Source organism: Caretta caretta, chromosome 2 (assembly GCF_965140235.1).
Source record: "Caretta caretta isolate rCarCar2 chromosome 2, rCarCar1.hap1, whole genome shotgun sequence".
Lineage (NCBI taxonomy): Eukaryota > Metazoa > Chordata > Testudines > Cheloniidae > Caretta > Caretta caretta.
In genome coordinates this window covers 229726268-229750130 of record NC_134207.1, presented here as the reverse complement: position 1 = coordinate 229750130, position 23863 = coordinate 229726268, and the positions used below count along the sequence as shown (strand labels likewise).

The following is a 23863-nucleotide window of genomic DNA, read 5'->3' as shown; positions in this document are numbered from 1 at the left end:
TGTCTGGAGCACAGAAACAAGACCTGCACTACCATATCCTCCAATATGCTGTCTTTGATTATGCCAATGTCAGAGTTTTCAGAGGAGGGCAAAAAACCCCTAGAGAAGGTGTTTATTTCTTTGGCTGTCAATCTAGAGGCCCCAGTCAAGAACAGGGTCCTACTGTGCGAGGCACTGTACATGCACATAGTAAAAGGCAGCACTGCCCTGAGAGCCTCTTAGTCTTTAAATAAAGCATGTAACTGGGCAGTACTATTCCATAAGTATACAGTTTCCTCATGCCAAAGGATAATCCACATAATGGAGTAATAGGAAGGAAGCAGCTAATTAAGGTGAAGGCCCCTTGTAGAGCCCTACAGTAAGAAGATGACTCTCATAGATCATCCAATCAGTAGTGAAGGGGAACCCCTGTTCTGGAACAAATGTGTGTGTTAATCTCTAGTAAGAAACATCTCTTGGCTACATATAGCCAAATACCCTGGTCGTTTAACATTCATACACACAGAGATGTAACACAATTGAATTCAGGATTCTTGATTCTAAAACAATGCATCCGTGCTTGGAGAGAAAACTAAGGTCCCAATCCTGCAAAGATTTGTGCACATGCTTAACTTTATGCACTGTGGGTACTAGTCCTATTGACTTCAGTGTCTTTGCAGGACTGGGGCTTAAGGGAGTAGCTCCATTAACTCAGTTTCAGTAGCAGAGGCAAGTGCTCTTCTGTCTCGTAGCTGATATGTCATATTCCAGCACTGATCCCTGGTGCACTCACCCAGGTGCACACACCAGTTCCTCACAATGCCTAGAAAAGCCATACTTATGGTTATTAGGTGAACATAGCATAGCTCTGGGTTTGTCAAGTTACTGGTGGTCGGGGGGCGGGGTGTCGGGGGGAGAGGATTTATGCCCTCGTGATTGTTGTGCACCCAAAGATTACCTTTAGCATCGCACAGCTTCATCACTTCCCTTGTGTACAGTGGGTGGAGCTTTGTGTATTACACTAAGGGTATGTTTCCTCTACAAACCGCAGTAGACCTATATCAGGTTGACTTACAGTTACCACAGTAATTACTGTGGCAGGGCATGTCCCTGCTACCCTCCTTGAGTTGGTGGTGCATGTCCTCACCAGGAGTGCTTCCACCCACCTGAGAGGTTTCAGAGTAACAGCCGTGTTAGTCTGTATTCGCAAAAAGAAAAGGAGTACTTGTGGCACCTTAGAGACTAACCAATATATTTGAGCATAAGCTTTCGTGAGCTACAGCTCACTTCATCGGATGCATACTGTGGAAAGTTTAGAAGGTATTTTTTTCATGCTTTGTGTGTATATAATAAGATCTTCTAAACTTTCCACAGGATGCATCCGATGAAGTGAGCTGTAGCTCACGAAAGCTTATGCTCAAATAAATTGGTTAGTCTCTAAGGTGCCACAAGTCCTCCTTTTCTTTCCACCTAAGAGGGACAGTGAGGGAAGCTGATAGCCCGGTCTCTTAGGACTGCTGGCAGGTCCTGAGAAGAAGCCTGGCTGCCTCATGGGCTCACGGTGGGCTACCTTCCCCCCCACCCCAGGGGGAAGCTTCTTGCCCCCAGGGAGTGGGGTCCAGCTGCTCCAGCTTCTTGCTCCCCTGCTCCCCGCAGGGAGCAGGCAGATGGACACCATGGCTTCTCACCCTGACTTCCAGCTGAGAGTAGGAGGAAGCACCCCTGGGCTTCTCACACCAGATCCTGGCTGGGAGTAGGGTCCAGCCACGCAGCTCTCCACGAGAGTGAGGGCTTCCACCGTGAAATTGACAAGACAGTATATGTAAGGAATGCAGCATCTACATCAGGGTTTGGCAACCTTTGGCATGCAGCCCATCAGGTAATCTGATGGCGGGCCGTGAGACAGTTTGTTCACGTTGAAAGTCCACAGGCATGCCCCCCCGCAGCTCCCCGCAGTTCGCTGTTCCCAGCCAATGGGAGCTTTGGGAAGCAGTGGCCAGCACATCCCTGCAGCCCGCGCTGCTTCCCACAGCTTCCATTGGCTGGGAACAGCGAACTGCAGCCACTGGGAGCTGCGGGAGGCCGTGCCTGAGAACAATCAATGTAAACAAAACGTCTTGTGGCCTGCCAGCGGATTACCCTGATGGGCTGTGTGCCGAAGGTTGCTGACACCTGGTCTACACAGACACTGTGGCACCCTTACTAGACCAACATAAGGCTTATGCCCATGGGCAATGGGTATCAAAGGCCGTGGGAGGCTGAGACTCCCCAAACAGCCTTGCAGAGCTCTGCCCACGCACCACCCTCAGACCCCCTCCTGCTTTCTGGCACTCTGCAGCTCTTCACCCGTGGCTGGGGCCCCAGGAGGGAGCTAGAGCTAATGGGGGAAGGCCTGCAGCCAGGATCTCTGGGTTGCAGGAACCAGTGCTCGTGCTGCCCACTCACCCAGCCCTCCGGGGCTGGGGGGCTGCAGCGCCCACCTGGCGCTCTTGGCTCCTGTGGTGGAAGGGCAGAAGGGGCAGGGGCTAGCCTCCCAGAGCCTGTGGTTCACCCGCCGCCCATGCTTATGCCTCTTGTAGAGGTGGAGTTATTATGTTGATGTAGTAGGGCACTTCCATCGGGGAGGAAGGCTGTAGTGTAGACACTGACATAATTAGGTTGACGTAAACTGTGTCGTGTAGACCAGCCCTAAATTTATTATTTTCTAGCTCTTCAGATTAGAAAACACATGTTCAAACCAAATTATTACCCTGGTTCAGTGGAAATAGAAGATAATGGTGAACTGTGATCAGGGCCTGTTGTAAATTGGTCGTTTTCTCTGCTGCGGTCTGGTACAATGGTCCTACTGTATCTGAGCACCACACTCCAAAGTTCTGCAAAACCCTACCAGAATCTTGAAATCCCAGCCGTTGTCACTTGTGATGCATTCAAACCAGCACTCCGCATGGAGAAAGCATAGTTCAGCATGGTTCCTTTTTTTAAAAACAAAGGCAAAAATGTTGAAACTTAGGAGCCTAAAGTCAGGTGCCTGAATTCGTATTTAGCTACCTAGCTGGAAAGTGGGGGAAAAAATAGAATAAAATGTTGAGCTAGTGCAAATATAAATAGCAGCCTCGCTGTGGTACTACTGGTATTGGAAGTGGAGCAGTGCTAAGTACAAACCCATCTGAAACCAGTGGGTATGTACTCAGCATGGCTCTGCTGCTACCTATGCTTACATTGCTATTTCTTCTCCTTGGGCTGCCACCTTGACGTGGTGGAGAAGTTTGCGTATACTTAAGACCCTAAGAGCAATGCCATCGGGAGCCCTGTACTCCTGGTAGGGTCACCCATGGGGGTAAGGTCGAAGGTGAGGTACCAGGCAAAGTGTAGCCCAATACAACACAACCCAGTATAAGACCTCAGTGGCAGAGCAGGCAGATGAAGCAGGATCACCACTCAATGGCTCCCCCGCATTAAACTACTCATCCACAGGCTGCTCTCACAGGAGGAACTTTTTTCTCACCTCCACCCATAAAATTTCTGCAGTGATGAGTGAGTGGCGATAGGGATAAGTGAAGTGATCACCAAGAATCCCTAGTCACAGATCCACACGCAGGCAGTGACTGCAAGATGGTCGTCATGTGCCCCTGAACTGGAATGGGGGGCATTTTTGGCAGCTGTGGTCACGACTGAGCACACCTTTTCAAGAACCCCTCTGCTCACCCCATACAGAGAAGGGGCTAGAAAAAGTGCCCCAAATATAAACTATCCCACCATACCTGACTGGTTAACTGCATTCACTCCCAATGTGGTCAAAAACCAAAAACGTTTCTTGCAACTCGGACTGTCCGTACCCTACTAGATGACTCAAAAAGTGAAAGACCCAAATGCAGAACAGCAATAATTGCCCAAGAATTCTCGAGGTACAACATCAACATCGCTGATTTCAGTGAAACAACATATGAAGATGAAGACCACTTGAGGGAAGAGGGTGGCGGTTACACTTTCTTCTGGAAAGTTAAACCAGCAAGCAGTAGGCAAATACACGGTGTTGACTTTGCAATCAAGAACCTTCTATTCAATCGCCTGACTGAACTCTTTGTTGGCATCAATGAGCGCCTTATGACCTTCCACATCCAACTGGTCAATAAGTCATTTGCCACCATTATCAGTGCATATGCACCAACACTTGACGCTGATGAAGAACAGAAAGAATCCTTCTACACTGACCTTGATAAAATTCTGTAATCCATTCCAAAAACAGATAAAATAATCCTCTCAGGGGACTTTAATGCAAGAGTTGGCCAAGATTCTAACATATGGAGTAGCACCACTAGGAAGGAAGGAGGGGGCAATGGCATCCTTCCACTCAGCCCCCATTGCCCCAAGCTCCTTTCTGCAGACTTGCAACCCAGGCCCATCCTGCTCCTTACCTCTTGACAATGGCAGCTGGAGAGCAGTGGATGCTGGTCAGGTGCCCAGTTCTGAAGGCAATGTCATCACCACCAGCAGCACAGAAGTAAGGGTGGCATGGCATGGCAGCGCTGCCTTCAGAGCTGGGTGGCCAGAGACTGGCAGCTGCTGACTTGCAGTCCAGAGATGCTGGGCCTATGAACTGCCAAGCTGAAAGGTGCTGGAGCTCAGCCCTGGCAAGCTCCAGAAAAAAGTAAGCACTGATGGTGCCTCCCAACCACAGCACCCATGTTGCCTACCCATAAGGCCAGCCCTGCCCCCTTTCAAAATAATTGCACCTTCTAGACTATGTCATTGTAAGAAAACAGGATCTAAGAGATGTTCAAATCACCCATGTCATTAGAGGAGCCGATGATTGGTGGGCTGACCACCACCTGGTGAGGTCAGTCATGTTTATCAGGATTTCACCAAAACATAGAAAGCAACCCAAATCATACAGATGGCAATAAAACATCCAAAGACTTCAATCCTCTCAGTGCACGAAGAAAAATTCCAAACACTCCTCAGTGAAAAACTGACCATATGAACACCTGCAAATGACAACACAAGTGTCTAAGACCGGGAAGCCCTAAAACAGACCATCCATGAGGTGTGCGAGGAATCCATCATACCTGCCACCATCAGGACTGGTTTGATGACAACAACATTGAGATCACAAACTGTTTTGGGCCAGAAGAGAAAATCTTTCTGTGACTGGCAAAATCACCCATCATCCAGTCAGAAGCAGAGCTCTTTCCATGAGCTCAAAGTTGAAGTTTAAAGGTGGATCCGAGAAATCAAAAACAAATAGTGGGAGGACAAAGCAAAAGAAATCCAAGCATTCGCTGATAGACATGATATGTGGAGCTTGAGACAAAGACCCTGTACAGACCAAGCTCATGTGGCCTCACACCACTGAGATCCAAAGATGGTAGAACCCTTAAAGATGATGAATCCATCAAAGAGCGCTGGAAGAAGCACGAGCAAAAGCTTCTAAATCGAGAATTGACTGTGACTGACGACACCATCAACTCCATCGCTCAGCACCCAGTCTGGGAAACTTGCCAACCCACCAACACCTGAGGAGGTCTGCAAAGCAATTAAACAAATGAAGAACAATAAAGCACCAGGTCCTGGTGGCATGCCCGCTGAAGTACTGAAAGTGGGGGGGAGAAACACTGATTAACCAGCATCACTTGCTGCTCCTCAAAATCTGGCGAACCGAAGAAATCCCCGCCGACTTACATAATGCATAATACATCTTTGCCATTTTCAGAAAGGGAGACAGGGCTGACTGTGGCAACTATTGCGGTATTTCTCTCCTCTCCATCACTGGGAAGATTCTTTCTAGAATCTTACTGGATCGCCTGCTCCCTCTTGCAGAGAAATAACTTACAGAGTCCAGATTCAGACCATCATGAGGCACCACCGACATGATTTCTGCAGCCAGGCAGATCCAGAAAAAGTGTCAAGAACAACACCAGAAGCTCTATATGGCCTTTATGAATCTGGCCAAAGCCTTCAACTCTGTCAACCGTGAGGCTCTGTGGAAAATCATGTCAAAGTTTGGCTGCCCAAGCAAATTTATCACCATTGTAAGATTCCTCTCTGACTAAATGACTGCCTCCACCCTGTGCACCCTCTACCTCTGAGCCCTTTGTTATCCAAATTGGTGTAAAACAAGGTTGTGTACTGGCACCCACCCTTTTCTCCATTTTCCTAGCAGCGATGAAAACCCTAATCCAAGACTGTCTACGACAGGGCATTGGCATCCAATATCAGACTGACGGCAACCTCTTCAACCTTTCTTGTTTCCGTGCCAGAACTAAAGTAATATCAGCAACAATAACTGAACTCCAGTATGCAGATGATTGTGCTATAGTTGCACACTCAAAGGAGGATCTACAAACAGCCCTTAATTGCTTCTCTGAAGCTTACAAAAGCCTAGGGCTAACTCTGAACATCGGCAAAACAAAAAGTCTCCACCAGCCAGCTCCCGGTCAATCACCAGGCCTAGCAAGGAAGAACTACATTGACAGAGAAGAACTGGAAAATGTATAACACTTTGCCTATCTTGGCAGCCATCTCTCACAGAGAGCAGACATAGATGTCGAGATTCAGCACAGAATCCGCTGTGCCAGCCTTGCCTTTCGCAGACTGTTTCACCTGATGTTCAACAATCACAACATCAGAACACTAGACTTTTAGTTTATAAAACAGTGGTAATCACAGCTCTCCTCTATGGCTGTGAGACTTGTGTGACCTACAGAAAACATCTGAACAACCTGGAACACCAGCACCAGCACTTTCTTCAGAAGATCCTCAACATAAAGTGGGAGGATCATTGCACTAATGTCAGTGTCCTCATAGCGGCCAACATCTTCAGTGCTGAGGCCCTGATTATCCAGCACCAGCTGAGGTGGAGCAGGCACTGTGTGCACATTCGTGATGTAAACTTACCAAAACAATTGCTATACACCCAACTCACCAAAGGAGAAAGGAAACAGGGAGGCCAAAAGAAACATTTTAAAGACATCCTAAAGATAAACATGAAGAGATGTGGCATCAACACCACTCACTGGGAGACTGTAGCCCAGGACAGGGATAACTGGCAAAGAATTGTCAGAGAAGGGAACATCCATTTTTTGGAAAAATGCCCGAAAAGAAAAGACAGACAACTGTCATGTAGTGATCACAGCACAACTCTGACTTCCGACACCACTTGCAATGTCTGCCAACAATCCTAGTCACCAAAAGACCCATAAAAATAAACACCTGTGAAAGAGATCATCCTCGACCTTGCGGGATCACCGACGAATTTGCTATTTATAGTTGCGCTAACTCAATGAGACCTAGCACAAGTATGTGTACACGAGCAGGGGAATCACACCCATAGTTCATAGTGTATACAGCCTAAATGTAGTTCACCCAAGTTTCAAAATATTAGCCGAAGCATATGTCACAAATATAAACGGAAGGGTAACCACCTTTCTGTATACAAATCTATAAGTGCTATAAAATCCCTCCTGGTCAGAGGCAAAACCCTTTTACCTGTAAAGGGTTAAGAAGCTACGGTAACCTCGCTGGCACCTGACCCAAAATGACCAATGAGGGGACAAGATACTTTCAAATCTGGAGAGGGGGAGTGGAACAAAGGGTTCTGTCTGTGTGATGCTTTTGCTGGGAACAGATCAGGAATGCAAGCCTTCCAACTCCTGTTAAATTAGTATGTAATCTAGCTAGAAAATGCATTAGATTTTCTTTTGTTTAATGGCTTGTAAAATAAGCTGTGCTGGAGGGAATGTATATTCCTGTTTTTGTGTCTTTTTGTAACTTAAGGTTTTGCCTAGAGGGATTCTCTATGTTTTAAATCTGATTACCCTGTAAGGTATTTACCATCCTGATTTTACAGAGGTGATTCTTTTACCTTTTCTGTCATTAAAATTCTTCTTCTAAGAACGTGATTGATTTTTCATTGTTCTTAAGATCCAAGGGTTTGGCTCTGTGTCCACCTGTACCAGTTGGTGAGGATTATTATCAAGCCTTCCCCAGGAAAGGGGGAGTAGGGCTTGGGGGATATTTTGGGGAAAGACGTCTCCAAGTGATCTCTTTCCCTGTTCTTTGTTTAAAACGCTTGGTGGTGGCGGCATACTGTTCAAGGCCAAGGCAAAGTTTGTACCTTGGGGAAGTTTTTAACCTAAGCTGGTAAGAATAAGCTTAGGGGGTCTTTCATGCAGGTCCCCACATCTGTACCCTAGAGTTCAGCGTGGGGAAGGAACCTTGACAGCATACAAAGCTCCAAGCCTCATCCACAGAGGAAAGCTCCCCTCTGCCATGTGAAAGCCACTTCTTCGGAGTGCAAGAAACTGTAGATGACATTGCGTTTGCTGTTAGAAATCCCCTTTGAAATCAGGCATTTCCAACACATGCATTCTAGAAAAAAATAAACTGCACTTTCCAGTGCTTCAGAAATGGTCCCACATCATGTCAATACTGGCCACTGTGATCGTTCTTCAGACTTCTCATGATGTGAGGGCTTCTGTCAAAGAAACAGAGTTCAGTTGCCTTTTAAAATGCTGCACGGACCATGTCTTGAAAGGAAGTCATTTCCTGACGTGCTACAGTAAAACAAAAATGACACTTGGCCAGGGCATTTTCTTGGCTTTTGATGGGGGTGTTTTTACATTTTAAAATAATTGAAGAAATCCCTGTTGGGCAATAATGAAAGTGTTTAAAATTAACCTTGAAAACACATACACAGAAAAATTATGTTTCCATTGTTAGTTATTTAATGTCCTATTTATCATCCATTAGCATTTTGTAAACTTCAGAGGGGAATTTTGTGCTGCCATAACAAGATAGGACTGTGGATTGGAAATGAAAGGATTTTGCCAATGTATCCTTTCCTTTTACTTAAAAATAAAGAGACAGGTTGATTACATCTTAATGTCACAAATAACTTTGTCTCTCCATCAAAGCCTATTCCCCTCTTACCAAGCAGTCAGTCTAAACAGGGACCAGTTTTATTCTCAGAAATCTGTGTCATGATGATAGCTGGTCACATAAAAACAGCCTCTCTGTTGCTCGTAACTCGGGAATGCTGACTTGATTGTAACAATAAATGGAGCTAACAGGGCAGAAGCAAAAGATAAAAACAGACTAAAACCACCAGCTTTATTGAGATGCCCAGCACCCCAATTAAAAAAAAAACACGTTATCTCTAAATCAAGTGCTCTATTCAGATTACTTTATTTTGTATTTATGTTTTTGCAGCTCAGACATACTGTAGTTCTGCATGAACCACACCCTGGAATTCTTTCCATCCTTTCTCCCCTTTTTTGTTTTAGACATTCATGTGGTAACTATTGGTTTTCTCCTCTGTAGCCAAAAGTAACATTTTATTGCTTTTTGTCATGGAAACACTCTGGCTTGTTTTTGCTGCAGCCCTTTTGAAAGTATCTGATCAGTTGAACTGGCACAAAGGAGAAAAGAAAATCCACTCCTGACTGTAATAAAGCAACAATTGCTTGGCTCTGACTAGTCCTTTTGATTTTGAAACTGTACAGAAGACAAATGTGAAACAGGCCAATAACATAAAAGGAACCAACAAATTCAGTTTCCACTAACGTTTTCTTCCCTCTGCCCTTTTGGTTTGATGGTCTCAGCAATAAGTAAAAAGAAAAGGAGTACTTGTGGCACCTTAGAGACTAAGTAATTTATTTGAGCACAAGCTTTCGTGAGCTACAGCTCACTTCATCAAATAAACGTGTTAGTCTCTAAGGTGCCACAAGTACTCCTTTTCTTTTTGCGAATGCAGACTAACACGGCTGCTACTCTGAAACTCAGCAATAAGTATAACTCTTCAAGATGGGCCAAATTCATTTCACCCTGGGTGTAACACCACAGAAATCAGGGGATTTTATGTCAGGGTTGAATTTGGTCCACAGCATGAAGGTGTCCTCAGGAAAGTGGGAATACTTTGCGGGCAAGTCTACATTACAGCCCTACATCTGTGCAGCTGCGCCACTGTAGCATGTCTGGTGAAGACGCACTATGCCAACGGCAGAGCGCTCTCCCGTCCGCATAATTACTCCACCTTGGTGAGTAGTGGAAGCTGTGTTGGTGGGGGGAGAGCGTCTCCCACTGACATAGCGCCAGTGTGTACGGTGCGAAACTTGCATCACTTTGTGGGGGGAGAGCTTTTTCACACCTCTGAGCAACGCAAGTTAGATCAACTTTGGCTGTAGTGTAGACCTCCCTGAGAATATCTTAGAGACATATGCATTATTTTCATTAGATTTCAGTGATTTAGGGGTTGGAGTTTTTTTGGCCAAATATTGTTACCAGACAGGCTTAGACGATTTAGAACAGGGGTTCTCAACCATTTATCTTTCTAAGGCCCTCCCCCCGCATGCTGTAGGACATCACAGCCCGCCCGTGCCACAACAACTGATTTTCTGCATATAAAAGCCAGGGTCAGCATTAGGGGGTAGCAAACAGGGCAGTTGTTGGGGCCCCATGCTACAGGGAGCCCTATGAAGCTAAGCTGCTCAGGCTTTGGCTTCAGCCCCAGGTGGTGGAGCTCAGGGCCTCGGGCTTCAGACCCATGCAGTGCGGCTTCGGCTTTCTGTCATGGGCCCCAGTAAGTCTGACGCTAGCCCTGCTTGACGGACCCCCTGAAACCTGCTTGACCCCTGGTTGAGAACCACTGATTTAGAATATGTTTGTGGCTACACACTATGCTAGAGCTCTGAGTCCGGGGCGGGACCACAAGCAAGAGAAAAACGGATCACATTGTGAACAGACTTTGTTCTGACAGTTGCAGGAGTTGTTAGCCCCCTCAGACATCCGCATAGTGAGGTTTCACTGCTGAAAAGGAGCTTCAAGCACAGACACATGCTTCTTCCCAGGACTGTTGCTGCTTCATTATGAAGCCCACATTTGAACAGCAATTTCATTCATTCTGATTTCTCAAGAATGTCTTTAGATAATTGGTGACAGAGGAGCCATTATAGATTCAAATCATGCTGCTTCTCTCTGGAAGCAAAAAATGTGCTCCCATCCAAAATTAAAACAAACATTCAGGCAATTAGGCTTGTGAAATCAGCCACTAAAAACAAAGACTGAAACCTCTTGATGTTCTGTAGAGTCTGTAATAGTTAAAAACTTATTTGTTACTCCCTAGAGGGACTGAAGGTGCAGAGTAGGAGGTGCTGCTTTGTCCTTTCTACTGAATGTTTTCACTGGCAAAAGGCCAAGTTGTTGTCTCCCCGCGCCTGCCCCCCGCCCCATGTCCCTAAGAGCAGGGCTGGGTGGGGCATCCCATTGTGGTAGGGCACAATGAAGCAAAATATGTAGAGCAGCCTTGCATTTAGCCCTGGCGTTTAGGGGGTGGAGGCATTGGTTCAGGATTCTAAAAGACTTGAGTTGAACTTTGGCCTCGAGCTTAGACAGCACATGAACCATTTCCGAGGCTCAAAATGTCAGAGGGAGTCTGTTAACAGATTGTATTTGCTGCTGTCTGCAACTATTTTCAGAAGAGACCAGAAGTGGCAATGGCACATGGAAAGTTGGTTCTTGTGGTATTCCCATCCCAAAACCTGAAGGTGAATTCACAGGGCTTTTCTGAACCTTTTGAAGTTCACCAGATTATTAAAACACTGGGACAGATTCAGCCTGGGTTTCTACTTGTGTCTCTTACCAGAATTCTAAGCACAGGGCCCTGATGGTAGAAAGCCTGCTGGAGTTTGTTGCTACAATTTATCATCTTCTAATGTAACGTTAGGGGCCAGAACAACTACAGATTGGATTGGCACTGGTTGAGAATGGGCACAGACATTTGTTGAACAACTGGGGAAATTGTTGTAAACTGCAGGGGTGTGAATAGTGCTTATTTAGTGGGTGGAGCAGGACCTTGTCTGGTGATTGGGGTTTGGGTTGCCATCTGTCCAGTTTTCACCCGGACAGTCTGGGTTTCAGCTTGTGGGTCCAGGTACCATTTGACAAGGCCTGATGTCTGGTTTGTTTGTTTTTTTCTCATCTGTGGAAACCACTCGCCGCCAATTTGAATTTAACTCACTGAGAGATGTTTACCAGTGAATGATCACCACCCTTGTGAGGACGGGTAGAGAGCCCAGCCAGTCACAGCCTGCAGCCCTCCCTTCTCCGTCCACTCCCAACCACCCAACTGGAGAAAGTTCTGAAAGTTTCTCAGACTGAAGTTTGGGGGGGCGTGGGAACTGGGCAGGTGTGGAACAAATGTGTGTGTGTGTGTGCGCTCCCCTCTTCTTCTCTCTTGGGTGAGTGTGCTGCAAAAAGGGGAGCGTCTGTTTCACTTCCTTACGCACTCCCACTGTGTTTGCAGATGAGTGGGACCTTCTTCTTAGGTACTAGTGCAAATGAGGGGAGTCCCTCTCCCTGTCTGGGCATCCATGTAAATGTAGGGAGGAATCCTCCCTTTCATTCCAGCTGTATGTGAAAAAGTGGGAGCGCCCTTCCCCTGCTCCCCAGAATGGGTGTGCTGATGAAGCAAACCTCCCACTGCATGTGTGTGTGCACGCATGTGCGTGTGTAAAAATAGAGAAGTTCAAATGCGTGTCTGTAAATGAAGATCCCACATGTGTATGCAAACTGTGCTTATTACCCCTAGGATGTGTAGGCAGATGTGGCAACCTTATGGCAGTAGGAGGGAGAGGATCGAGCTAAGGGGCAGAGCCTTGGGGGGGTCGGGGAAGAGGTAGAGCAGGAGTGGAGCCTCAACAGGAAGAGGCAAAGCAGGGGTGGGGCCCCAGAGATCAGGTTACCAGCCATTAGAAAAGTGGCAACCCTAGTTGGGGTGGCAGTTTGGAGTAGTGGCAAATGTAGATTCAGGAGTTTACCAGGCTGTGGGTAAAGCAGAAGTTAGGGTTGAGAAGCCAAGCCAAAGGTCAGAACCAGAGTCAGGATCAGGAGTAGGCAGGGAGTCAAAGATTAGATTAGGAGTCAAGGCTGGACTGGAACAAGACTGGAGCAAGGACTTGAGCCAGGCCACAGAGGGACAGGAACAAGGACTGGAAGCAGGAGCAGGGCAAATGCAACTGCAGTCATGATACTCATTGAGCAGCTGCTGCGATGCTTCTGCAAAACTCAGGTAGCAGGCCGCAGGCTCCTCTGCCCAGTCAGGAAGCACCCATTTGGAGAAGGGTCATAGTGCCCAGCTGGGCCTGCTGGATTGCCTAGCAACCATGCTGAGAGCCTGCTGTGCTCCCGACAACAGTAATCCAGTATATCCTCTCAGCAGCCTCCACCCTTGGGCCCGTACTTAGGCATCTACGTCCAACCGACTTTCAGTGGGGCTTAGAAAATTTTACCCAGCATCTGCCCTTCCTGCAGCTGCAAGAAGCCATGCTAATGAAGGGAGGGCAAGTCTGGCCCACCAATTACAAATAGGCCCAAACCAAACCCCAGATCCAAACTTTGGAGAATTTGAAGAAGAATTACATAGTTCCACTCTATTCTGACTACACAATTCAAGAATCATTTGTTAAAGTGTGGAACGGTGGTGGTGGTAATGGTGGTGGGCTTGATGGCCTTTCAGTATGATACTATCTGAGAATCATGACAGATAGATTTTGGTGAGATTAACTCTGTTAAATAAGAAACAATGACACCCAAATGCCTGTGTTTTGCATTCTGTGGAGATGAGAATTTTTAACAGTACCAGGAATACCTTTGTCTCTAAAGAGTTTTAGAAAGACTTCATCTTACTTCCTTGATCAAGGCCCAGTAGCTTTGATTCAGCCAATTAAGTCAATGGCATTACAGAGTGAGGTACCATCAACCTGAGCAAAGATGGCAGAATCTGGCCTAAAACTAAGAAGTCAGTCCAAACACCCCGAATGAGGACAACTAATCAGCATACGTTTCAGGGAAGAGATACAGGCTGTATCCACAAGAACAAGAAAAGCACATGTTTGTGTCCTCACAAAAACAATGTTCTAATTGCATATAGATATAGTTTGGAGGGGATGGTATGGAGGGGAAAGAGGGCTTAAGTTCCAGAAGAAGACTCTTACTTAATGCATGGACCATGTGAAAGTTCATCTAAAATCTTGAACTCACTCACAGATGGTGGCTCAAGGTTTTAGTGCCTCTGACAGACATCAGATGAACTTTCAGAGGATGGTACATTGACCATGCAGGAGAAGAGAACCCAGTTGTGAGGTCAATGTGTGAATAACCCTGTTGGTTTTGGCTATCACTCCTTAATATCCTTTGAACAACTTCTGTTCATATTATAAACACACTGAATATGGGTAGTTCTGAAATGTTATCTTTTTCATGGCTGATCGGTTTGAGCATACTGCAACAGTGAGTGTGTTTTTTAACATTTGAAGTCATGGTCAATAATTTTAGGGCCTTGGGTTTTTGAGTTAATTTTGAATGTTCATAATATAATATTTCCCAAATACTGAACGTAGTAAGGAAAGCCATCTGCACCGTTGATTGTGATTTACTCGGTTATGGTGAACTGTCTCTTTAAAAGGCTTTTACCTCCAATTTTTCTTCTATTTCCAGATCTATGGTGGACCTGATTTTCTGTCTCCTAGGTTGGCCCAACTGTGTGTTTCAAGACCAGCACAGAACCCCCTCAGAGTCTCCAGCACTGGCAATGCCATGGCAATCCGATTCAAGACAGATAGAAATAGGAATGGGAGGGGGTTCAATGCCACTTGGCAAGAAACACCAGGAGGTGAGTTTGTGGGGACCATTGCTGATGAAAACTGACAAAGTCCAGTAAGAAGCGGGAATGAGTGAACTTGTTTTGCATTCATTTTTAACCATTTCATATATTGCAGGTTTGAAAGTTTGACTTGAACCAAAACATTACTGGATTTGCATTTCATTTAGGAGAAACTGTGAAAAGAGGATAGGGGAAGAAAGACAAATTCTAATGGGAAAATAAATGCAGTAAATAAGCTGTATGTAGTATAAGCACTTGCTGCAGCGTGGTCTTGTGTGGGATTCTTCTATCCATAACTAATCTGAAAGGCTCCCGTATAGCTAGACAAAAATGTTTTTTTTGTTTTTTTTTTAAATTCAGTGGCTCTTTTGGTTTTAAATTACAAAGTGAAGAAAGATCTGAGAACTCAAACTAGTTTTGAGAACCTTGTGAACTCCAAAAATATTTGGAGTGATTAGTAAAACCTTAACTCTGTAGGGTTCACCCATCCCTCATGCAATTATTTGTTCAAAGCCTCACCGGTAATCAGTGAAACAAGAGGCTTTCAAATGACAGCAGGCAAATGCCATAGGGGACACTGAAATACACGACAGTGCTTTTCCAAACAGTACAGAAAATCTTTTTTAAAGGCCCTACGTTCAGAATGTTGAAAAGCATGTTGGAGGATTATTTACAAGCATATATTTAGATGCTGGTTGCCAGCACCAATTTTCCAAAAAATTGTTGGACCCTCTGATTTACCAGAAAGTATTTGGGAACACTGAATTGCAGCTGAATTGCAGGAAATGAAAAAAAAAAACAACAGTTTCAAAATGACTTTGTTGTTAAACTTAAATCCTATATTTTGCAAAAGTCACTGGCAGCTCTGCTTGTCCCTCTCCATTTGTTTTTCCTCTGTGTATTGCCCTTTAGACTGCAACATACAAATGAAGGAAACTGGAAAGGGACTAGAGCCCTAAAAAAAGAATCCAAACCATAAAAAAAGAAATCTCTCCGTTTTGTGTATTTCCTTTCACAAAGTACATGATTTCTGTATATGGCTTTGCTGCAACTGACACTTACTTTCAGAAAGGAGGTTCTGGAAGAGACTGGCAATCCAATAAGTCATGGGGTTATTGTGCACCTAAGTAGTCGACTATTCAGTAATAAACTGATGACGGTTGGCCTGCTATGCCAACCTCTGCATCCCATTGTATGGGCTCCAGAGCCCCCTTCCCCTCACACTGTCATGACAAGCTTAGCTACATTCTGTACCCTTTGAAATGAAAAATGCCTGGCTAACGTGCTCGGCCTCGGTAATAAAAGTGAAGACCAAAGTTTTCAAACTTGGATGCCTAAAATTAGGTACCTAAATCCAGAGATGCTTCCCCAACAGTGTGAAGTCCATGTGGGTGCACAGGGCTTCTGAAAGCCAGCTCGCTTGCAGTATTTAGATGCTGAAATGGGTATTTAAGTACCGAACTTTAGACACCCAAGTTTTAGGTTTCAGTTCATATATCTCCCATGTGTCCATCATAGAATGGGCCCCGTAGTTGTTGTTCAGATATATCTGCATTATTTTGTGAAATATAAAATTTCCCTTCCCTAGCCTCCATAGATTCACATTGTTAGACTTGGCATACCTCTGGTTCTGTGTGGTGTCCCGCTCTGGGTGAATTATTGGAAGAGGACGAAATCAAAATGCATTCATGGAGCACCCACATAACTGCAAGGGGACTACTGCCTCAAGGATGTGCATGGCACCCTCCAGTTCTTTTCTGCGGGCTGAGACCCAGGAGCTGAGCTGACTTGATTCTGTTAGATTATTTTCCTTCTCAGATTTAAAGAACCATTTTTACAAATGTATTAGTTCTTCGGTCATGTGTAAATATAATTTATGCAAACAAACTTCAGCAGATGGATCACCTGTCAAATAGTCACTGCAAGTACTCTGTATTCACAATTCAAGCTCTGTGACTGCCCACAAAGTTATTTAGGATTGTTTCTGTTACTAGATTGGATAACGAGACTGGAATGAACTACAGTACTGCTGCCTCCACCCAAAACAAATTTCCTTAAATTAATCTTGGCTTGGGAGATAAGGGTCTGAGATTTGCTTTCCATGAACGCTGACACGAAGAAAACTGCATCTAAGTCTGCTCATGAGGGCACAAACACCATCAAAGTGAAAGCTTATTTAGACGTCAAAATGTTTGGGCGAAATTTGGGTCTATGCAGAGAGTCAATGCAAGGCCTGTGTCCCACTTTCATCCTGTCTAAGGCCATGTCTGCAGTACAGCTGTTGCAGCTGTGCCGCCATAGTGTAGACCAGTGATTCTTAAACTTTCTTTCGTGGACCACTCGAAAATTGCTGAGGGTCTCGACAGACCACTTAATGATCTTTCCTAATGTTGTTTGTACCATTAGCTAACTAGTGAAAGCACTTTAGATAAAAGCGCTATATGAAAAAATTAACTTTTTTGTTCTACAAATAAAAGCATCAGAGTGGTAGCTGTGTTAGTCTGGATCTGTAAAAGTGGCAAAGAGTCCCATGGCACCTTATAGACTAACAGATGTAGTGGAGCACACGCTTTTGTGGGTGAATACCCACTTCGTCAGATGCACGTAGCACAGAACTCATATTTTAATATCAGTAGTCTTACCTTTCTAAATAGATGGATGTGCCCTCTCTCCCCCACCACAGCAGCCTCCAAGCTGGGGCTGGGAAGGAGGGCCATCTCTCCCAAGCAGCCGCAGCCCTGGAGCTGGGGAAAGTCACCTCTTTCTCTGGCCGCTGCACATCCAAAATTCCCCCCAACCCCTCTTCTCACCTCCCCCTCCCACCTACCCCCTATTCTCCCCAAGGCCACCACTTCGCCTTACATGTCCCAAATGTCGGGACTGTCCCTATAAAATCCTATCTATGGAGGAGAGATGAGAATCAAGGTTGTTCTTATGTTTTCAGAAATGCTTTTCTCACCCCCTACTTAAATTACTCCTAATCTTTGATCCAAATCCAACCATTGGATTTCCCTCATAGGTACAGGTGTTGTATAGTTGTCCATTATGAAAGTTTTACACTTTCTACTTTGACCAGACCAGTGCCAGATGGCCAAGACAGGATACTGGGCCAGATGAAGTATTGGTCAGATGCAATTTAGTGATTTCTGAATCCTTAACAGAAAAATAAGAAACTCAAGGAATTTAACTGTTAAGGTGAAAAGTCAGCTAAATTCCTGCTAAGGATAAATGAGGTTTTTTTGATAAATGTTGATTACTCCCTTTCCAGGTTGTGGAGGAGTTTTCCAAGCTTCCAGTGGTGAAATCCATTCTCCAAACTACCCTCAACCTTACAATGACAACACTGATTGTGCTTGGGTTATCCAAGTTGACCACGGCCACCGTGTTTTACTGAACTTCACGGATTTTGACATTGGACTTCGCCAATCATGTGACTACAACAATGTCGCTGTAAGTAACAATGGATGTTTCAAAAGTTTCCTTAACAAGTCTTGGGGAAACATTTGCAAAAGAGGAAATTTACTATACAATCTAGGCTGCAGTTGGTTTCAGGATATTTGCCATGCAATTATGTTCTGCATTTATTCATTTAAGAGCTAACCCTCAAATTTAAAACTATATTAAATCTGTGACCCAGCTCTCTTTGCTCCACCAGTAATGGCATTCTCCCATAAGCTACCAATTACACATGGAACATGCTTCCCTGGCATCCCAGGGCACCTTTAGAGAGACATGGTGCACCTGTATTATGGTGCTGCATCCTCCCCCAGCATCCTTAGGGGCTGTGTGTGCCCGACAAGTGCATGGAGTGAGCATTCCCTGCACAGACAGGAATGTGACTATGATTTGCCCTTTCATGGGGTAGGCTATGACATAAGCTCATTGCATACTCGGAGACACGTTGGTCACCCATATAATGGCATGACCAGATAGAATTTGTTACAGAGTTGTAGAGAGATGTCTCCATGGGCAAAAATAATTCTGGCTTGATTATTATTTTTATGTGCCATGTCATGGGATTCACTTACCACTAGTGGACACCTCCTCCTGGCAACTCTAGGGATTAGCTCTGGCCAGCCATTGTACCCTCCTCCAGCAGCATCTCTCCTGTTGTCCTTTCACACCCTCTGCAACTCAGGATATTCCCTCTTCGTGACTTGGCCCTCCAGCCAGGTCACTATACACATTTCCCTCTTCCAGGGTATCAAAGTCCCATTGTACAAAATGGCAGTCTTCCCTTCACTGCTCTGACCGTACCACTCCTCCAGCGGCTGGGAGGGGAATCCAAGCCTGCTCTCTACTCCAGGTTCCAGTCCAGGGACCCTATCTCTAGCAACAGTGGCCTGCTCACTCCCAGACCATGTTGCTCTTCCTCTGGACTACTTCCAAGTTGGCAGTTCTACCTCTTGGCTCCCCACATCTCTCTGAGTTTTCCAGCCCAAGCTCTCTCTTCACAGGAAGTGACTGCAGACTACTCCTCTACAGCCCCCTTCTGTTGCCAGCTCCCTGGCTTTATATTTGCCTTGCCTGTTCCTTCTCAGCTGGGAGCTGTCAGCAATTAGGTCTCAGTCCTCCCTGGCTTTCCTCCCAGTGCAACCTATAGGTTAATTGGGCCTAATTTACCTTCTCATGGTACACCCCATCACAGTCCACCACATTAAAGTGATCCTTGGCTGGCTGTTTAACTGCTTAATTAGAGAGCCTGCCCTCTTAAAGCTTCACATTGCTACTGGTTTTTGAGCTCTTTTAATCTCCCAGAAATTCAGGCTGCAGCTCAATCAGTGTGTGAAAATGAAGAGCACTGCAAGTCTGGCACTATAAGCCTCATGAGAATAGAGACATGGAATCCTGACCTGTGATGTCAGATTCCACTTCACTCAGTAGAAAGGAATGTGTGATCTGTGTGACTCTGTACAGTACAGATAAAACATAGTGGACCACCTAAACCAAAATTCAGCCTCTCTCTCCAAGATAAACCTTCATTCACAGTGAATTCAAGCAGGCAGGAACAGAGGGTCTTTTGAAAACAGGGCATCACTATTAACAGAATTATTTGCTAAGACTTTTTGTGCCAAACCAGTTAAAAGAAAAGTCTGATTTCTGTTGAACTGAATCATAGATTTCTTTTTAACAAAGCATCTTTGTCCAATGGATGTTCACTTTTCACAGCTCTATGGCATAGGCTAAGACAAGGCAATATGAAACATGGTTATAGTTTTCAGTTAAGACATTCAATGTAACTGTGATATTCTTGGTGGGGAAAATGTATTAGAGAAATATCTGGCTTTTTTGTGACATTGCAAAGGTGTGGAAGGTAAGATAACACGGCAGCCCATGGGACATCTGAAATGGTAATGTTGCCAGAAAAATACAAAACCAAAACGTGTGGATTAAACAAAATAATTCAAAATTTAGGACCAAATTGTGCAAATTATATAAGCCCACATTTAGATTTACACATATGAGTAATTCCACTGATGTCAGCAGCAACTTGTGCGTAAATGTCTGCTGGATCAGGGCCTTAAGGCTCAGAGTTGCCCTTAGATATGCAAGCATGACTCCCATCGCCTCTCTGGGTCTAAGGGAAAAACTGGGTCTTTAATTATTTATGTGGACATAATCAAGAGTCCAGTTCAGCAGCTCTTATTTATGTGAGTGGTTGCACTGACTTCAGTAGGACGCCTCACATGAATAAGAGTAGGAGGACCTTGCCCTGCAGAGGAAACTATTTTATTTTATTGCCATAAAAGCATCCACCATTTTGTTTTTGTATTTTTGCTGTCCATACAAATATGCCTTCTGTACAGTAATGTGCAAAATCCACCTTTCTTTGTTCAGGAAGAGATATTTAAATCCTGAAGTATTAGTGAACTGTAGCTTCCAGTTGTGAGTTAAACCAAAAGTTATTTTAGAATGGGGGGCGGGGGGGATGTTATTTTGAAACCAAAAGAAAAATCAGAGTTTTGACTGAGACAAGTTTGGGGATGGCTTTTCAGTGCTAATTTGGTGTCCGGCAAGACAAGGAATGAAGGGATCAGATTTCTTTTCCTGTCTGCCATGCCAGTAAGCTGGGAGTCATTTGCCTTTAACAACTGGAAGTGATTAGCACGCATTTCCTCCCATGGAGTTACATGCATTGTATGGTAATGGAAGCCAAAGGGGAGGGAGTAGAAGCTGCTTGTGAGATCTCTAAGTGGATATGTGACCGTGAATTTCATTTAGTAATTACATTTCAAAGCAACATAGATGGAAAATATAGGCAGCTAAGGAAACTGGTGGGTTGGGTTTTTTGTTTTTTTCATGTCCTTTCCATAGGAAAGAATGCTCTAATGAGTAATATACCGATTTCCACCCTTTTTTAGAACTTATCTTTATGGGTTTAATTTGCTTTGTGTATTCCTGTGGGGACTCTCCTCCACCCTTTACCGTACTAACATCTTTCCTTCATCCCCACCCATCTAGACCCACCGGAAGTCCCTGCCACATGATCTGAGACAGCATGTGTAACTGAAACACCATTTGTAACACATCACAGGGAATCTTTTCATGCAAGGCTTTCAATTGCACAATTGCTTTGTGAGGGAGGAGGGATGCCTTGTTGTTAAGGACTCACTGTGACTCAGGAGAGCCGCATGCCATTTTCTGGTCCCCCACAAACTTCACGTGTGTACTTTGCCCAGTTGCTTGCCTTGCTTGTGCTTCAATTCCCCATCTGCAAAATGAGGATAATAATATTTCCTTTCTCCATTCTTTCCTCCTTCTTGTTTAACTTAGACAGTAAGATCCTGGGGCAGGAGACTGTATTTTACTATGTATATGTACAGCTCCTAGCACAATGGGGCCCCTACCTTGGTTAAGGGCTTTTAGGTGCTACTGTAATGCAAATAATGAATAATCAATTCAGATCTCTTCACATTGCACCCATGCTTATATCTGGGGACTCTGTTTTGCAATTAACTCAGTTATTTGTTTTTTTGAAAGGAAAACAGAAATAAAACAACAAAGGATGCGATAATTCCTGCATATTACAACCTCTTGTTTAACAGGCATGAAACGTGAAGCTACAGTGTGATCGTAAGCCAAAAACTGTTGCAAGTATCTGAAGAGAATAGTAAGGCATAGCTCAGAAAACTATGCTTGAAGTGAGAGGAACTTTAAAGGGTGGGGAGAAATAGTCTCTTCTCTGCAGAGGCTTGTATTAAATAAATTAGATTTTTCCCCTGTGCCAGTGTAAAAATCAGTAAACAGTAATAAGGAAATGTCATCTTCAGAGACATGCAATAGTGATGTATTTTCAAACAATTCCAGGTGGTGGAAAAGTGGACTTTCAGAGGGAAAGTAGCCAGAAGTGAGATTTTAAAAATGTGGCTACAAAGACTGAAGGCGCTCTCTCTCTCTCTCATGTGTTTTTACAAGTGTCATGGCCACTCTAATTGCAACAAGAAGGCAATGAATCATTTAGTCATGCTTATTATGTATAGAGGAAAAGAGAAGCACAGCACTACTCTGCGCAACGTGAAAGGAGATTTGGATTTGATTAAAATAATGATGAATAATCTTCCTTTACTACTGCAGCTAGCAAGATGCATTAGGGATCTCCGTTCTCGTATATTTAACGGTTAACTTTCAAAAGTGATGGTGGAACTCAAGCATTGCATGACATAGTGTCTTAAAAACTGTGGTTTACGTTCCATTCCATCCTCAGTATCAAAATGTGCCTTACAAAACAGTTAGAGGTAATAAATAATAGTGTTGTCAGAAAATACAGATTTGCTGCTGCTGCTGCTGAATCTTTAGTTCCTGTAACTTCTGTGACAAGATGGCCAATGTTAGTCTGGTGGGTCCTGCGCTTTTCTTTGGTGGGGAGCCAAGATGCCACCCCTTGCCCCTGCTCTTGGGTGCCAAGGGCCCCGCTACCCACCCAGAAAGGTGGTAGAGGAGGGAAGCTGGGGTGGGGTCCCAGCCCCTCTCTACCCCTGCGGGTTTCTTGCCCTCATCCCCCTTAGGTGGGGTTACCCTCGGCCCTTAGATGCTGGGGCAGGGTCTCCCTTACTTTAGTACTCAGGTCTTCCAAATCTCTCAACACATCCCCAGTCCTCTCTCCTTCCCCCTCCTTCTCTGTCTGCCTGAAGCAGGGGGCTTTATTAGGTTCCTAACAGGGCCTTGATTGACTGCAGGTGCTCCAATTAACCTGCAGCCACCTTCCCTAGTCTACAGGGAACCACACCTTAATTAGCCTTGAGCTTATATATTTTCCCTCTAGCACTCTCCCACTGCTCCCTGGCCCTCCTGTATCACACTTCATAGAAATAGATATCTCAGTATTATTTATGTTGGGTTAATACTTGGATCAGAATTTTAACAAGGTGTGAGGAACAGAATTCATTGCTAGGTTTCTGAAGAAGGAGACATTACTATCTTCAAGAAAGCCCTCTGCAAGCAGCAAATATAATTGATTTAGGAAACACATATACGACTCTCCACTCCTCTCATGACATTATCAGCGGAGTCCTCTTTATTCTAATGAGCCACTGGTACAAAATATTAGTCTCTTACTTTACTTATCTATAAAAATCTCCCCTCGTGGGACAGCTTAATTGCAGCAGCCTCGTAATAGTCTACATTTTAGGGGCCAGATACTTAGCTATTATAAATCAGCATAACCCCAGTGAAGCCAAAAACTATGCTGATTTAAGCTAACTGAAGTTTTGGCCCTCTCTCTCCAGTCTGGGAATGTAATAGCTGGCCTCAACTCTAGTCATCGATAAAATCTAATTGCTACTGTCTAGAGATGGGAGGTGACTTAATTGCTCCAGGTCACTTGGTTAGTCATTGTTTCTATTAACATTCTACAGTTTTTAACTCCGTATAGCTTGATTTAAGTAGAGAAATGTACAGAACACAGGTGCGGAGAAAGAATCATTCAACATTCCATATTGTATATTAAGGGTTGGACTCTGTCTGGAAGCCAGAAAATAAGAAAAGGTTTAATGGAAGGTTATCATGGCCCTCTTTACCAGCTACTTATCTGTCTAGACATTATAGTACATTTAATACTCTCTCCCAGGGCCCCGCAGAGCCGGCCAATGTGATGAGCCAGGAGGCAAATGTTTTATTCATGAAAACAGTTTCAGCTAAGTAGTGTGTGTGGATGGATTAAACAGGGAGCTTGTCCTCTGTTGCTCATCTCGGCATGTTGCCCTTTTGAAAATACTGGTTTTTGTTATT

The 23863-nt window shown here is 44.6% G+C and overlaps 1 protein-coding gene and 1 long non-coding RNA gene across 4 annotated transcripts in view; one reads left to right on the top strand and one right to left on the bottom strand.

Moving 5' to 3' along the window:
- The window catches only part of LOC142071206 (uncharacterized), a 63922-nt gene extending 44813 nt beyond the window's left edge, over positions 1-19109 (bottom strand). The window contains exon 1 of the long non-coding RNA XR_012667251.1: positions 18664-19109. This is a non-coding gene — a long non-coding RNA (uncharacterized LOC142071206). The remainder of the gene's footprint in view (positions 1-18663) is intronic.
- CUBN (cubilin) overlaps positions 1-23863 on the top strand; it is a 222911-nt gene that overhangs the window by 99034 nt on the left and 100014 nt on the right. For all 3 annotated transcript variants that reach the window (XM_075125891.1, XM_075125892.1, XM_048838028.2), the window contains 2 exons: positions 14470-14644; positions 17904-18085. In XM_075125891.1, coding sequence (XP_074981992.1) covers positions 14470-14644; positions 17904-18085 — 357 coding nt within the window. The remainder of the gene's footprint in view (positions 1-14469; positions 14645-17903; positions 18086-23863) is intronic.